The sequence below is a fragment of the Myiozetetes cayanensis genome, unplaced genomic scaffold (genome assembly GCF_022539395.1).
Source record: "Myiozetetes cayanensis isolate MyiCay16 unplaced genomic scaffold, myiCay2020 scf5-8, whole genome shotgun sequence".
Classification (NCBI taxonomy): Eukaryota; Metazoa; Chordata; class Aves; order Passeriformes; family Tyrannidae; genus Myiozetetes; species Myiozetetes cayanensis.
Genome location: NW_026087742.1, coordinates 7247180 through 7265741, shown reverse-complemented (window position 1 = coordinate 7265741; position 18562 = coordinate 7247180). Strand labels below are relative to the sequence as shown.

General features: G+C 36.4%; 1 protein-coding gene across 2 annotated transcripts in view; it reads right to left on the bottom strand.

Annotated features, from left to right (window-relative positions):
- GBE1 (1,4-alpha-glucan branching enzyme 1) overlaps positions 1-18562 on the bottom strand; it is a 145948-nt gene that overhangs the window by 31216 nt on the left and 96170 nt on the right. For both annotated transcript variants that reach the window (XM_050331890.1, XM_050331891.1), the window contains exons 11-12: positions 16610-16720; positions 13552-13723 (exon numbers count right to left, since the gene is read on the bottom strand). In XM_050331890.1, the coding sequence (XP_050187847.1) occupies positions 13552-13723; positions 16610-16720 (283 nt within the window). The remainder of the gene's footprint in view (positions 1-13551; positions 13724-16609; positions 16721-18562) is intronic.

The following is an 18562-nucleotide window of genomic DNA, read 5'->3' as shown; positions in this document are numbered from 1 at the left end:
TTTGAGAACAAGTCAAGCATGATTTTGTAATAAAATGAAGAATCTAACCAACTCCTCCTGGGGGGTTTCAGTGGGAAGAGATTAAGAGCTCTTTCTTCCTGGCCCCATGGTGCGGCTGTCAGGAAAAGCTGCATTTTGTATGGTGTGCTCTTGTGACAGCTGGGGAAGGGATGACTCTGAACAAGTATCTTCATAGATCAGAATGCTAAATTTTGCCTAGAGTTGTTCCCAGATTGCTTATCTGTCTTCACACTCATGTCGTTTGTTTTGGTTTTTGTTTGTTTGTTTGTTTTTTCAAATAATTTTGTTCAAAGGAGTTTAGGAAACAAATAAATAGTTGAAAATGAATGAGTCTAGAACTCTGCACCTCTGAGATTCAACTTCAAGAAACAGAGGTTCACCATGAGCTATCCCCTCTCTTCATTCCATCATCTCGTGCCTTTTTATTTGCAGATTAGAGCTATCCCTTCTGGTTTTGAAATTCAACAATTTGCTATATACACACAGGTAAATATTCACCTTATACCCAAAACATATTCAAATTAGCCCTAAGACCTGAATCAGCTGAAGGCATAACAAAGTTGTGAGCCTTTATGCCTTTCAAGACATAACCAATAATTTTAGATTTCTCTTGTGACACCAAGTTGATAGACACAAAATAAACTTACACTGATAAATGAGAATCAGAGTAGAAATTATTTCTAGATTACATTATGGCTGCTTAAAACATGATAAAATTTTAATTTGTTTTTCAGGTTTTGAAACAAATACTTCTGGATTAGCGTATAAAATAATATGACCAATCTCATTCAAGTAGCCACCTCCAACTTTTTTCCTTGAGCAGTTTTTTACTAAGAGCATATTTTCATATGTATTTCTGCTTTCCCTACCCCAAAGTTTCACATAACTGCTGGAATTTATTCTGTATGCACACATTCATTAATTTTTTAAAAATAATACTTCCAAAAAGAGCATTTCACTTCACTGGGATGTGCATGTATTCAAAGTGCTACGCTTCATGCTGTCATTTCACTGTATACAAAGAAGTGACACAGCTTTCTCAGGGCCTAAGCTGAAAATGTACTGCAACTCTATTAGGCTTTTCATGCCTCTAAGACAAAACTTCTCTGTCAAGGGAAAAAGTAAACTTTGATCTCAGGAAAAAAAACCACCCCAAACCTGCTTCAATGTCTGAAAATCACTGTGTTACAACTGTTTGAATAAAGCCAAATATGTACAAACACTGAGATGATTTCTCCTCTCCCCCTCCAGCAATGCTGTATGGAAATTCAAAGTGACACAAGCAAAACACAAAACAGAGACAAAAAACCATCAGAGATTACTTGCACAAAGACATTTTGAATCTGGCACATGCAATATTTCTCAGTAATGATTTTTTTTATTCCTTTGTGGGGTTTTTCTTTTAAAAAATAAACTTGCTCAACTGATAAATGCTTTGCATGGATCATCTATTAAAAAAAAAAGAAGGGGGAAAAGAATCCTCTGAAATAAGTTAAATTACACCTTTATCTGCAAAAAATGATTTGCCAATGTCATTACTCATTCTGTTTTGTCCCATTTCATTCCTTTACACAGCCACACTAGAGTGGTAGCTTATTTCACTACTTGTTTTCTTATTTAGATCTAAATGGGAACGTTTTCTTGTCAGAAAACAACACATCCTTTGAAAACCTGATAGCTCATGGTAACAGCAGGAAGGAGGAACAGAGAGACAGGGCTCTAATGTGAGACTGGTGAAAACCTCTCACGTCCCCGAGCGCCGTCTCTTGGTATCTCACATCGTCCCTCTAGAAACCAGGAGATGAAAAAAAGTCTTCTTACAGAAACATACACTACAACTTCGAAACCAAATATAGTTGCTGCTGCTTTCTACAGGCTTTCCTCAGTACGCATTCCTAGCACAAACACTGCCACATTTACATTTAGGCTCCAAAGAGTGGAACGTAAACCTTCACTCACCCCTAGTACTGTTTTCTATCCCTTGTTCTAGAGTGCCTGGCCTCTCAAGCATTCTCAGCATTTTCATATCACAGAAAACAACACAAATCAAAAACTTTCCCAGAGAATATAACATGTAGACAGCTCCTTTACTAAGATAAATTTTATTTATTTCTACAGGCCTCTTCCTGGATTTAAGTTTTCAGAGACAAGCAATGGACTTAGTTCTGCATTCTTATGTGCAGTGCACAAACCAAGCAATAGCCTTCTATGCAGGCAATAAAAACCTAAAAATACAGTCTTTCTGGCCTACAAATATAAAAACAACTAGTAAATACAAAAGAGGACTTCATAAATTTTCTGGAAACTTCAACGATGTCTAGGTTGAACTCCAGAAAATGAAGACTATTTTAAATGAAGATACTTCCCTGCTTCATTTTCAATCGAGACTCCCCATTCCACCCCACACATAGGAAAGTAGGATATTAATATATAGCTACTATATTTCTAAGACTAGTCACAGTCAGCAGTGTAGCAAGTTTAGTGCAATATTGATTTCCCCCCCATCCTCCTCCTCCAAACAGAACAATAAATTTAACACCCTGGAAAAGTCTGCACAAATAAGACAATTTTTTTTTACATCTATTGAAATTAATATGTCAATATTCTGGCACATTTATCAACTTATGGAGTTTGAATAGCCATACCATCATTAAGGTTATCTGCAGAGTCCACCACTAAACCACGTCTCCAAGAGCCACATCTACACATCTTTTAAACACCCCCAGGGATGGTGACTCCCCCACTGCCCTGGGCAGCCTGTTCCAATGCCTGACCACCCTTTCAGTGAAGACATTTTTCTTAATATCCAATCTAAACCTCCCTTGGCATAACTTGAGGCCAATTCCTCTTATCCTATTGCTTGTTACCCAGGAAAAAGAGGCCAAACTCCACCTGGCTCCAACCTCCATCCAGGTTGTTGTAGGGAACAATAAGGCTCCCCCTGAGCCTCCTTTTCTCCAGGCTAAACACTCCCAGGTCCCTCAGCCGCTCCTCATAAAACTTGTGCTCTCCACCCTTCCTGTTAAATTTGACATAAAAAGGCATTGCACAGTTTATAGCATCGCTTCTAAAACTCAGGATAAAACTTGGGGGTGGGAAGGGGAGTAGCAATCCTCATGACCGTGTCAGAGATAAAACCTAACTTGGAGACTGATCAGACTTAACTTCATATTTCTTTGACTGAAAAGCACCTGCAGGCAGGAATAAGAATTATCCCAAATAGCACCTCCATTACTTTAAAAATACATTGAAAAAGAGATTTAAAGAATGAACTATTCGTATATTCAAAAAGATAATACATAGAAGCTGCCTAAGTACAGCTAAATAGTACACAAGGAGATAAAAACCACAGTAACACAAGTGAAGACATATGGAAAATAGAATATACATTCACATGGTATTTTGGTATCTATAAATAACTAGCACTTTCATTATGTTACATTAGATGAAAGAAAAAATTTGATTTATGAAAGTCCATTTATGTTCGGATTTCTGCACTTCTCCCTGCAAGCAATATTATCTACAATTCCTCTCTTGCTAAAATGGTGGCAGCCATTAGGAACTGCAACAAATAACAAATCAGGAACATAAATGAACATAAGAACAAAAACTCAGTCTGAACAAAGTTTGGTTTTTTTAAAAGTCATATAAGCATATTCCCCCAGTCTTAGAGAAAACACAGACATAAAAGACACATATCCAGAAGTCTAGAGAGAGAAAACCTAAAAAGGTGCTTATACTTCAGGATACATATCAATTAGTAAGGAGTACACATCATATTCCAAAAATCTGTGCTTTTCACGAATTAAAGGAGCCTAAGATAAACAGTGGAAAACATTTTGCCAATCCAACACTATGTTAACAGAGGTTAATGGTTCCCTTCAGATATCCTTTTTTTCCCATTAATACTTTGAAATAAGACCATATATTTCTCCATTATGAAGATAAAGGTTGTGAGCTTAGGCTGCACAAAGAGCTGACCTATAATAAAGCTATCCAGATGATCCAGGCTTTCCTGCAGTACTTTGTATTAACAGCTAGCCAGATTAAAGAAAAAAAAAAGTAAAATATGAGAGGCTTAAGGGAGCTGTTTCACAGTCTATGGACTGACTCTTAAATCAGGAGTGAGTGGATTACCAGATTGCTTTTAAATAACCTCTCTAAAAATACCACTTGAGAAGATATTCAATGGAAATACCTCGCTTGCAGGACCTGCTCTGAATTTCACAAAAAGTATCTGAATAATTATCCCAACTGAGTAAAAGTTCTAGGCTTCTGGCCATAAACAGACTGCACCAGCACTAAATAGTCCTCTGTTCTCCTTGGGGTGTTAGTCACTTGTTACTCTCTCTGTCCTGCACTTCTCTGTAATACATTAAGAGAGCAGTGCTTTATATTCAACAAAACATTCCAACTCAGATGGCACCTGTACTACTGTGAAAAAAATATCAAATGAAAACAAGTAAAACCCCCACAAATAATCAAACAAACCACAAAAAAACACAACACCAAAAACACCAAACCAAAACAAAACCAAAAAAACCCCACAACCAAAAAGCCCCTAACAAAATGAATTTTCTTTTCAGCCAAAATTCATTTTGTCTTCCTAAACTCCCTAATTTACTCCACTATAAATTCTGCCTCTCCCTTCTTGAAAGCTTAAGAAAATCAGTTCTATATTCACACTCAAGATTAACCTCATAAAACTTACTCTGAAGTATAACTAAAATGCCTCATTTTCACTGTTTTTAATCTATTTCCATGAGCTCACAGAAATAATTTATGCTGAATTATGTACAGGAACACATCTTTTTAGCCAGAAAGACAAAGAGACTTTCCTGGGTTAATGGAGCCTGCAGCTCCACTCCAATTCCAACTTGATTGCTCCTTCCTTCACCTCCACATTATCCTGGTTGGCTTCCTACCTCACACACATTTCCTCTCTCCAACACCAATACATAGCTGCCTCTCTATGACTGATACTATATAAAAGCCTTTTGCCATTAAATATCTTCCCACATGGAATCATACCCAATGGATTAGAGAGCTTTCAGGCTTTCTTTTTGAAGACTCCAATAAGGTTGTAATGAATTACAATGGAAACGTAGCTCCAAATCACAGCATGAGGTCAGCACTTGCAGTGACACATTCCAGTGACATCTGAAGCCCACATAATTTTAAGGAAGAGGGCAAGTTTAGATTAGATTTTAGGAAGAAATGCTTTACTGTGAGGGTGGGGAGACACAGGTTGCCCAGAGAAGCTGTGGATGTCCCATCCCTGGAAGTGCTCAAAGCCAGGCTGGATGGGGCTCTGAGTAACCTGGTCTAGTGGAAGAGGTTTGGAACTGGGTGATCTTTAAGGCCACTCCCAACCCTAACTATACTATGTTTCTATGAAATTTCAAACTTAAGATCTCAAAAGACATCTGAGAAAGACAAGTCATCATTTATAAAACATGTTCTAATATGCTTTACTGTGCAGACTTTACCACTTCTCATGAAAATTTGCTTAGAAAATACCTTACCCCTTGAAGATCAATACAAATTAAATTACAATGTTGTTAAAATTCTTATTCTAGTAAATTCCTGTGTGTGTCTGTCAGATTGATGGCCTCAAAAAATTAGGACAATGAGAAGATTTTAGGCTAATAAGATCTTGTGAAAATAAGAAGCTCTTGAACTCATAAAGATATCTTTTTTATTATTCCAGTGTCATCACAAAGTGTTATCTCAGCTTAAACTACATTGACTGGGGAATTAATGACACTACTGAGATAAACTCATTTCAAATTACCACAATTGCACACATTAAAATCCAAATTGAAATATATGCCTAAGGATCTATTATTCAGACTTTACAAATAGAAAATATCACCTGCTCAGTCAAGTCTCAAAACAAGAAATTCCTTACTGAGTAACGTGTGGGGTTTAATTCTATTTGGCTCTGCACTGTTCGAAACCAGCCTGGGAAAGAACAATATGTAGCTAAAGGAAGGGCTGCTGATTAACAGATTCCTCTGCATCCTCCTACACCAGCTCATGAGAGTTTGCTGGTGCTAAATTACTTGATTTGGAAGTAAAGGAAAACATGGATTGTCTCACCTCTCTCTCTGTTCTGTGTGAAAACTACATGTTATTACATGGACTTATCAAAGGAGGTACAACAGAGGGAAAACCCTCCAAACAAGGCCACTCACTCTCTCTCTCTCTCTCAAAAAGGTAAATTATAATGGAGACCTGAATGCTGGACTTTGGTTTTATGTGTAGATCAACTTCACATTTACTTGAAAATCTGAAAAGATTTTATTTCCTTTAAGTTATGTGTTTTCCATCGAGGAGCCAGAGCACCAGAAGCAGAAGTTTATAGGCCAGATATAGCAAGTCTACTCAATCTGTCATTCTGAATGACCACTCTGATGGACCAAATCTTCATGTGAATAAGAAAAACACATATATATCCCCCAAAAGTGCTCTCTGCTCAGAAGAGAGAATCAGCCAGGTCATTTTTCCTCTCTGAAAAGGCATTATGAGCAAAGTCATCTCACAATAGCATTTTTGCACACCTTAAGATGTCAAGGTTCTTCTGAAGCCCTATTGATTAACAAATTGTTCACAAGGTGAACCAAGCCTTAAAAGATTTTAAAAATAATTACAATATGCAACATTTTAAAGCACAAGACTACATAAAGAGAAAATATTCAAAGCATTTTGTTTGAATCCAATTTAACCAGAGCACAGAACACGGAAGATGGCTACACTTGATTTCTTACACACTGAATGAATCGTTGAGCAGAGAAACCTCTCTCAGATATAAAATAAATTTTCAATATATTATCAAATTTACACAAGTTATCAAAATTCCATACTAACAGGCAAAAATAAACTGTGCCAATAAAAATCTTAATTTTGGACAACTTCTGAAGACTTGTGGATAAATATGTACATTTATATGCCCTCCCAGGAAATTTGAGATACATTTTTATGACAGAGCTTTAACAGTGCTTACATTCTGAATTAAAAAAGCAATAAAACTGAAAGTGAGGTAAACCTGTTGCTTTAAAATTTATTTGAATTCCAGGTGAAGAAGTTGAAAGCAAAATACAATTTAGTAAGAATATTGTAGTCTTTATATCTGTTTTTTTTCATAAAAGACAGCTAAGTAGAACTAAATAAATGTCATTTGCAAATAATTCAGTTACAGTTTACTGACAAGAAATTCTGAACTTTTTAGCTATGGAGGGAAAAAAGTAATTATGAAAGGAGAGAATAACAGCCATGCCCTGTAGAGTTAGAAATCCAGAAGATGTGAAAATGCATTTCATAATGATATTAACTTTGTCATAATTTCTGTAATAAATTACCATTTTGAAAAACTGAAAAGAGAAATTCCTCAAAAAAACTGTGCTAAAAGTGTAATTATATACTGTAAAGCTTTAACATAGAGGCCTATTTCTGTGATTTTCCTTAAAAACAACGATAAAGCAAAAACAAAGGCTGTCAAAGAAGCAGACATGAAACTAATAACTCCAGATGGAGTCTTAGGATCAAAACTGGAGACATTAGCAGAAGTTCCAGTAACAATATCACCACTGTTAAACGATGGTGTAATAATAAATTAAGCATAATAATAAATAAAATAGAAATAAAAAAATATGAGTCCCATCCATAAAAACAAACCCAACATCTTGTAAATGAAGCACAACATCAGAATGGCTTGATACACTATAAATCTACTCCACTGATAATTCTGGCATATCTGATGCTCAGTAGATGTGGGAACAAACTACAGGAACACCAGGTTTACTCTGAAAGAAAAACAGAGTGCCACTCGTGACCTTGATTTAGACTATTCTCCCTCCCACTGCGAAAAATACCACCTGGTTTCACTCCATGAGGGCAGTGATTGAAATGTTGATTGTTAAGCAGTTCTAAGGATGCTGCTAACCATGAAGTTCCAAGGTTCCTGACTTAAGAAGCCACAGTGCAGACACTGATACCATCACATATACAGATTCCTGCTACTAACCTTTTTCTGACATATTTAAATAACTTACAAACCCGTGGAGCTTTATTCCCTATCCTTTCAAGGAGGATGTACAATCCACTCCCACAACTTCAGTATGTCCTAGTATTTGGAGATAAGAATTTGTGAAGAGAAGGTGAGATAAGACAGGTTTGTAACGTGTGTGTGGCTTAGTTTCAAACTATGAGAGAGTCTTACTCTTTAATTGCTTTTCTCCCAGTCGGTCTTATGTGCTTTGAGCAAGCGTAGAAATGGAGTTTGTTTCAATCAACTCTTAATGAACAACAAATATTATAAGTTTGAACTTCTAGACCTTGCAGAAGTGACTCTTGAAGTGATTAATGAAGCCTAATATACATATCTGGATTCTTCCCACTGCCACTGCCCAACCCAATTTGTGAGTAGGGTCACATGGTGGAATCTATAACCAAATTGCAGATGGTCTAGCACTAAGTCTCTGGTAAACTGTAGGTAAGATTTCAGATTACACCCTTCTTGTTTCCTACCTTAAAATGAACATAATTGTTTTCTGTCAGACTGCCATGAAATTAAAGCACCCACCAGAACTGGCACCACATTTGTCAGCTACACCAGGTAAGCATTAAGAAGGATGACTTCAAAGTGCCTCTCCTAAAGCTGCAGTTTGCACCAACTGAGCACCTCAAAGCTGTTTATCAGGAGGAGATGACCGAAGTGAGCAAGTCTGAAGAGCATTTGCTCTTGCAAGGCCACGTTTTAGGTCACAATCTAAAAAGTCACACTGTAACCAGTGCACAGGAGTAATAGGCATTAGAAAGGCTGCAGAAAAAAGTGTAAAAAAGTGATTTGCTTGCAAAATGCTTAGGAGAACCAAACTCTCTTAGGTTTAAGCTAATTGCCCTTGTTCCTGATACAATTTCTTTTTAATCTAGAATAGATAGCAATAGAAGCAGTAGTTCAGATTCTGTCTAAAGCAACATTCCCATTCATATTGTAAGTTATGCTGTATAATTTTTATTTCAGGTTTTTAATCAATACTCTTAAGGGAAAGGGTACATTCCTTTCCCTGATATTTGTCCTACTGATACAATTCCTGTCATTTGTCAATACTTTTTCAAACACCTTCTGTTATGAAATCCCTTAGTTTAAAAGTAAATAAATGGAAGGAAAAAAAAAAAAAGGCAAGTTTCTTTCTCTAAAATACCCAGAGAAATAGATGATGCATAGCATTTTATTTTTAAGGGTAAAGAAAGAACAAGGTCTCATCACACCGAAGTATTACAGAAGCAGCTGTTTTGGTGCATGCAAAAAACCCTGGTGACTACAGAAGGTGCATAAAACTACTAAATAATAATCTACCAAGTGTAAATAACCTACCAAGTGGGAAAGAGGAAGCTTAACAAATCTGATATTAGCAAAACAGGTGAACATCAACCCAAACGGTAACACCATCAGTCAATGCTCATGATTGCAAAAAATGTTCTGGTTACTGCAAATCGCTGTCTAGCTATATATGGAAATATATATCTACATAATCTCAAAAATTGTTTTGGTCTCTGGAGTCCTAATTAAGAGTTGTTTTACTATAGAAGAATAATGAAAATAGTGCTAGAGGTTCATGTAAGAACTAATCTCCATTTAAATCAATAGATACAAGTTTAAGCCAATTTGAAATGAAAAAGGAAGCAAGAAAATTCTTGTTAGCAAGCTGAAAAGAAAGACCCTACAGTGGCATAAAACAGGAAGTATTTGTGCTATGAAGGATCCCAAGGACCCAAAATGCTATTTAAAGCCCCTTGGGTTGGAGCTTATGTATATTCAAGGCAAAAAAACCAACTTCCCTTGCTTGTCTAAATCTAGACAAGCAGATGTATCTTGCAAGATATGGAGAGAACTTGGAAACAAGTTCACAGAACTGGCACAGCTTTATCACATGTCTTGCAGGGTTGAAATGAGGAAGAAAATAGAAAAAGAAAATTTAAAGGAAAGGAACAATTTACAGTTGTCTATAGCTTTTCTTCAGGGGTAAGTTGGAAAATGAAGGCAAAGGAAAATAGAAGGATATACAGACAGAGCAGTTTTGCAGTGGTACGTTCAACTATTATTTTCAGGAAATGTGTGAGTCTTTACACTGAAGTTAAACATTGTCCAGTGGGAAACAACAGTGGACACTTTATTTTCAAGCTGAGATCAGAAGATTCCTGTAATATTCTGCAAGTATTATAACAACTTCTATTACTCCTTGTTTAGTGACTGAGGAATTAAGACTCAAATCTCAAGCTCCTCTGTTATTTTGTAGAGGGCTAAAATTGACAGTTAGGAACTTTAGTCAGATACAGGGTTTTCATTCTGGATTTGTTTTCAAATCCTGGTATTAGGGAGGGCAGAAATATATGCCCTAAATATTTTTCACATACTTTTCTGGTTTTAAGTTAATTAGATGCATATTGTATTTCAATATCACTACAACTACAAAGAAAAATACTTGAGTAGGAATAGAGGTGGTTTTTTCATATTATTTACAATTAAGACATTACTTTCACTATTTAATGCAGACACATTCTGTAAGTCCTTGAGGTCCTAAGTGTCACTTACGTTCAGACAATCAAATGTGCATTGTTTATGGAAACATCTTCATGGAATATTAGATATGAAGAGAGGAACCCCCTAAAGAAGTAGCACATGTCCTCCTACTAAAATATTGTGCAGAAGAACTTGGAATTTTTGTAACTTCCTAAAGTCCCGTGACATCTTCTGACCAGTACAGGGCAGTCTCAGTATTAAAACCTCTGTTTAAAACCAGAGTGGGGTTGAACAATTGACACCTACATTGGGACTGTTGAGCTCTACTTGCACTGAAAAAAGATAATCTAGCAGCACAAGTTTCAAAACAATTGCTGATTTTTTACTGTTATTATTGTTTAATATGAAACAATCTGGCCTTGCTAGAGTTTTCATTCACTACAGCAGGATGTTTATTGTTGCTATTCTCCTTTTTAGTCAAGCATATGGAGTTTTTCCTTTTCTAGGTGAAGTTTTCCATGCCAGATGCACACAGGAAGCCCCAGAGATCACTTGTAAAGCTGCACAGAAAACCAAAGCACAGACTGGAGGAAAGAATGCTCCCCAAGGTTTTTTTTGTTACAAGCAAACCAATTTACTGAAACGACAAAACTTTCCTATTCACATTTAAGTTTGCATACATCACTGATTGCCAATATCAGCATATAAAAGCAACTGGAAAGAAAAATAAAAGCCTTTGGTGAAAATTAAACGCTCAAACATGACAAATGAGAACCACAACTTTCAGGATTTTTGCAGTGGTTTCCTGCAGATACAGGTAAGAAGGACAGAAAATCACCCAGTGTGGAGAAAGCCACGATCAGTGTTCAAGAGGGTACAATTGCCCTCAACAGGGATCTGCACGTGTGTATGAAACACAGATGTTACTCCAACACACCTGTAATTAAATGTTATTCCAGATCTTCAAAGAGAAGTTCCAGGATACATTTGAGAACACAAATTTCCACTCCTGATACAATATTTTGTAGATGCAGTTTGTTTTTCCTCAAGGCGAGCAAAGCACTGAGAAAGCAGCGCGTTGCTTTGCTGCCTTTATTTTCAGAAAAAGAAGGTATAAGAGGCTTCATGGGAGCACCTAGGGAAGCACAGAGGCACCTGGAATGTCTTCTCCAGGTGTTGTGAAATAAGATTTCCACTCCTTCCCCCACTCTACAGGAGGCTTCTCTTTCTTATCTTCAGCATTCACACAAAACTGGAAGTTGAACTCATTTGTCACTGTATTTGCTTAACTAGAGAGCAGGATGAAACACACATTTTAAGTACACAGGGTTAGCTGCATTCTGAATTTATATGTTTCCTCTGCCAACATTTATTACAATCCTTTCACCTTTACATATAGCAAACTATTATGTAGTTACTGAAACATTTGCAGTACTCAAAGACATCCAATATTAATTACTCAATCAACCTGCATTGACACAGTGGATTTAACATGCCACATTGAATTACTGATCATTTTTCTAATCTTACCAAGTCAATCTGGGGCAAAGACACCTGCAGTTTAGCTGGAGTATATTTTAAAACACCTGCTTCCTTAACTGTTGTAGTATCACTAATTTGAACGGAAGCATGCACCTCACACCTTGCACGTTTTGGTGCCTGATTGCACACTTCATACATATTTATTTCATTAACTCCTCTTCACTCACTTGAGAAAAAATTCTACATTTTATTGGAAATAATAGTTTTACTAGTGTTGCATATACTGAATTAATTTGTTCTGTGCTGAAGTTGCTTCAATTCTTTTTAAGAAAACAAACATGGTATTTTTTTGAGTTTTCCTCTAATAACAAGAAAGAGAACAAGTACCGGTAAAGCCATGCTTAAATCCAATGTCATCACTGCCTTACTGGTCTCTAGTTTTTTAATCAGAAAAAAATGTTGTTAAATATAGTATCATGGAAGAAGGGCAACATACATCCAACCCTCCACTTTGACTTTATAAAGCAAATTGTTTACCAACAAAAGTAAAAGAAAATACTGTGCTAAAATTTCTGTACTTTTCAAGTGGTTTACGATCAGAAAACTGAAATGGTGATTTTACAGCAGACTTTGAGCCTTTTTATTTCCCCCATGAGACTATCACAACTGCTATACAGAACTTGTCACACCACATGATGAGACTGTGATTTTTACTATAAAGTAAGAACTATTTTGCAAAGAACTTGAAGGAATGCACGTGGTAAAGAGCAGCAAGCATAAATACCTTCAGAATTTTGGATTAAACTAAGAACAATATTCCACTTTTAAGATGACTACATGGAACTGTAGCTGGCTGATTAAATGAGATTAACAATTGAACTTTCTTGTAGAACCTGTGCTTAAGAGGAAAGGCAACAGTTGGGTTTTACAGCTTATGGACAAAAGGAAAGTATTATTAGCTCTTACAATTTCTGTGATTTGATAAGACAATGTGCCTCCTATCTCTGGGATTTGTCTCTGCTCTTCACTAAAAGCAATGAAATACAAGTCAACTGACCCCAGAGTACTTCCTGACAATTAATAACTGAAATAAACACGACACTAATGAGCTATCTTAAGTAAATTCACTGTGATCATAAAAAGTTGAGGAAAGCAAAAGAATAGAGACAAAATACAATCCAACTGTGTGAGCCATGGCTCACCACCTGACAAGTGTGCAAAACAATTAAAATACCTGAGTAGTAAATAAAAGTAAACCTGAAATAGAGTTTACCACATTTTTAAAAGTTATTTCTGTTACAGTTAGGAACCATCTTGATTTTATTTTCTTGTCTTATAATACATCTTACAGACAGAAAAACAATGCATATCACCTGTTGTACTAAATCCATAAAAGCATTTATGCTTTAAACTTCAGCATTGTGATAAATACCGTGGATGTGGGATGATGTCAGATCGTTTTATTTCCCTGCCAAGCATTCTGTAGATGAGAAAATGAGAGACTTGTTCCCAAGATTACTTACCCATGAAGTTCAGATAGCTCTCCCCTCCGAGTGTATGAGTAATGAGACGAATCATTTTATGAAGCTGTATCCCACGATCAATCACCGGCGTAAGAGGCATGAGCACGCTCATGTTTGTGTACATCTCCGCATCCATCAGTCGAAAAGCCAATGTCTTATCACCAACAAGTGCCTAGAACAGTTCAAAAAAGCAGTGAACAGAACCCTGGGTGTTTTTAACACCTAGAAGTATTTCTTTTGTTTGTTTGTTTGTTTTACAGCAGGTGCTCTATGTCACAAGGGGAGGACTTGCAAGACTGGTGAGAAGCCAAGGACGTGGCTCAGGGTGCACGATCCCTGTTCCAGAAGAAACCTTCCTGCCACTGCCTATGATCACCAGGTCACAGCAACCCCACCTTCTAATGACTGAGCCTGTGAACTGTGTGATGTGCAATCATGTGAGTGTGATATAGATCTAGTCTGAGACCAAAAAGAGGAAGCATCTAAACCGAGGCAGGGATGTCCAAGAGCTGAGCCTCAACTGCATGTCAGACTTGAGTGTCTGTTTTAACCCTCCATGTGGTTACTGGGGCTCCCCACACGGACAGGATAATATTATTATCATTATTATATGATAATAAACACCTGTCTAGCCCCTGCTGACATCCTACATTTCACCTGATGGGATCAAACTGCATAATTACTTCTAAGAACTTTTTTTTGCCTACAGATATCAAAATGTGACGTGTCAGCATCGACTCGGTAAGTCACAAGTGACCTACCATTTGGGAATTTTTACAGAAAACGCAGAAAATGAGAGAGCAAACATTCCAAGTGAAGTTCCTGGAATGTAAAAATAGAAGGGTATTAACAAAACTCCTGATTTAGAGATGCAGAATGAGTATGAAGCATTCATTTATATGCAATCAAGAAGGCAATTGGTTTTCAGTGATTTCACACAGGAGAAAAAACAAACTAGTAATTCTGTCTAAAAGCAGTGACTGAATTACTAACTTGCTAGTGCTTACTGCTACTTGAGAGAGGCCACACAAATGCTATTCTAATATACTAGCATGCAGATAGTTGAAAACGTTTTGGACCATTTATGTGTAAGTAGCTAGTTTTTGCTTAATTAGCCTAATTTTCATTTTATAATCTTGCATGAAAACTCATTTAATTCCAAAGAGACAGATGAATTGTAAGCAGGTCTAGCTGAAAAGCGTCATCATCCTTTAGACTTCCGACTGACAATATAGGAGCATCTACAGATTATTCCATTAGGTAAAAACCAGACTTAAAAAAAAAATTTAAAAACTCCTATGTGACAATGATAAGACTGAAGACTGTAAGGAACAACTATTCTCTGGACTCAGAATGTGGCATTTGTTCGTGTCATTTCATATGCCCTAATCTTTCTATTCAAAAAAAAGGTAAGCGTTCACTAATCTTGTTTTTTATGACAGCCATAATTTTATTAACAGATATATTTCCCCCTTCAGTGATCACTTTGCTGCCCTGAAGAATCTTACCCTAGTTAGTTTTCTTCTGATGAAAACCAATCCACGCTGGCTGAACTTCTTACCAACTCTCTCACAGCACTTTTTCCAGATATGCTGTATATCCTTAGAGACACAAGACCAAATCTGCCTCCAACAGTCAACAGGCACCCAAAACATTGAAATCTCCAGGCGTGCTGATTGTGCCCTTTGTTCTCCATTCCATTTATAACAATTCCAGGACTGCATCTGCTTTTTTGACAGCAACTGGCTTCAAGTTGCTATTTTCATAAACTTATAACAACGAGCCCTTGAATTCTGACTGGTAGTAGTCAGTTCATAGGCCATTATAAAATATAAGAAACTAGAATTGTACCCTCATGTGCATCACTTCCAGCATATTCAGGCTGAGTTTTATCTACACTCCCATTTTGTTTCTCTATCCTGCTTTTCACATATCAACCCTGATGTATACCTGCAATCATTTTTTTATTTTAATTAAAAATAAATCGATTTTTCCCAAGTAGGAGATTCTAAACAAAAAATAGTCATATAGAAAAGAACTTCATTAATAAAAATCAGCATAAAATAGAAGAGCAACAGTATTGTTATATGCCATGCTTTAGGATGAAGAATCAGCTTTGATGAAAGCAAATTATCATACAATAGTATAGATTTCCAAGTAATTTCTGAAGCTCTTTACCAGGATCATGACTCTTGTCTCATGCTTAAAGTGAATACTCTAAGAGTCTGAGATTAAAATGTAAATAGGTACACAAAATGGATATGCTGAATGATAAATGCAGAATTCTCTTTTTAAAATAAAATATAGACTTTGTTTTGGACACCTCTGTTGACTTCTATAATAAAAGTACAGGAAATAGAATACCAACTTCTATGCAAAGGAAAAAGTTGAAGGTAGTTACTTAAAAAATATATTAATTTCTAATAGAAGGTTTAAATTCCAAATTTTACAATTCTTGACTACTGTTTTCTGACTCTTCAGAAACAACTGTCAAAAAGATTGTGGGAGATGAGTGTTACCAAAATTCATCACTATTTTTTCATTTTTCCATACACAGAACTATTACTTTCACTGTGTTTTGAACCAAAATGTTACAGAATATTTCTTTTAGGTCTCAAAAGAGGATGTTTGCAATCCTTCCAGAGAGGAAAGATCTTCATGAAGGGAACACAACAGTCACAAAAACTGATTCAATGGACAAATTTTCTAAATTGGGATGTTGTTCATGCTTATCATAAACAGTACTCCAGCTTACTGAATGGAAACAAGATTTTCAAAAGCATGGATTATACACCTTCCTATGTTCTATAACAGGCAAAACAAGATGCTACCACTCATTTCTTAAAAACAAAACTGAAAACTAACATCATCCACCTGCTCCAGGCAGGACTCCTTTATTAAAGTGAAGGATCAAAACAAAATATGAGTAGTAGTCCACATCTACCCATCTCAATTTCTTGCCATCCTTCTCAACTATAGCCTCATTTTTAAAAAGAAACCCCTCAAACCTATAAACATCATGTTTCACTTCTTATAAATAAATATACAGATAAAATACCTGGTCATGACTCTCTGCATAAGCAATGTATTTTTCTTCATGCCGTCTGTTTGTCAATGTATGCACAATATTGCCCATATTCCAGTCTTCATCTTTTAGCTCTTTAATTATCTGCAGGGGAAAAAAAAAGATCCCTGCAAATTTATTGCTGTTTTAACTAAAAGCATGTAGCGTTATCTTGACATAGAAATGTTCAGTAGATTGTGAACTGTAGTAATTCAAATTCTCCTGATCCCGTTTTGAAGTGATGAGCTTTCTCTGACCATCTTCTTTTCCTTTTCAATTCTACCACATAAATAACTAGAATACTTTGTTCCTCCTATACTTCCATGTGGAAGCATGGACATAACTTGCCCTCTATTGTGTGAATCCTCTGATACAGCAGGTAATGTGATTGACAGCACCTGAAAGAAAAGCACTGAACCAAAAACCAGCAAGAAATATGTGGGCACACACCTACCTGGTCCACAGTATCAGGAGATGCAACCCTGGCACACGATAGCTTCCAAATACATCTTAACCACTGGGCTGTGTGCTGCTACCTCCTGGTTTTCAGCAATTTAAATTAAATCCCATTAATAGGAATTTTCTGCCTCATATGACATTATTTCCTCCCTCTTCTAAGTCTGGTTTAATTTCAGTGTTAGCCCTTTCTTTTTTTCAATACTACTTTATAGACCTCCACTGAGCACTACAACTTAAATACATATACATAAATATATAGATATAAAAATAAAAGTGATAAAAAGGCAATAACACCAAGATGGCTAATATCATGCTATAAAATTTAACTTTCTGAGTCTAACTGCCCATGTACTCCTGAACAGTCGTGTTTTCCTCTGCTTGTTTTTTGTATTTTGGGGTGGTTTTTTGCCCCCCCCCCTTTTTTTTTTTTCCTGAGTCCATAAGTTCTGGCTCTGAACACATTCAGGTCCTTATGCAGCATAATATTATGTACTAGACATATCTTTAAACTCAACTACTACAGTCACTGTTACCACAAACAATTTATCTTTCTTACTTTTACAGATTCCTCAGAATTCAGTTCATGGAAAGTCTTGGAGATCCTTCAGTTTTAAAACTGATTTTAAGAAGTTACCTAGAAAACTTACTATTAACAGGTATATATTTAAAAACTGATGAGAAAGGAGAGTAAGAAGTGTAGGAGAGTTTGATAACTGTCAGACTGGTTCTAAACTTCTCCCTTCCAATCATTTCAGCTTTATTTTCCCCCTCAAGAAATGTGGTACCAAACTAAATACATCCCCTGTTTCTCAAACTCTGTGTTCTCTATTGTGGCTGCTTATTTGCAGTTTCCTTAGCTAAAAGCTTCCTGCCTACATCACACAACATTCTTGTGCAATTAGTACATTTCTAAATAACTGGAGTTCTGCTGGGAAACAGGCTGGACTATCATAGCTGATCTGCAATCCCACCAGCATCCCACGCCTGGCCCACGACAAGTACATGTTTAGGCTCAAAGAAGTGAGATTTTCTGCCACTAAAGAACAGAATTTACTGCTTAACTACGTTTCCTATCCAAGTATTGCAAATTAAAATAAGCAGACCACAGCAGAGATTGCTAAATCAGATTATCAATTTTTTTTGTACTTGTAAAATTCTACGGTCTGTTTTTCTTTCCTATGTAATATGACCTTGGCCACTTGCATTTTGCCTACCTGGGAAATTGCTCATCTTGGCCTGTCTTAAAGTGTGACAAGGAAGTTGAAGGTGTAAAGAGAAACAACAACAACAAAAATCCCTGCAAACAAACACCCTCTCCCCCCTTCAAGGTATTTCTTGTTGCTACAGAAATCTGAGCCCTGCCTGTGCCCCAGGATCTAAATATCTAAATATGTAAATTACACATTCCAAAGTTTAAGGATGCTGTCCCTGCTGGAAAAGCTGCCAAGCTTATCTTCTGAAAAGAGGTTTGAAATCTGTTTTTTCAAT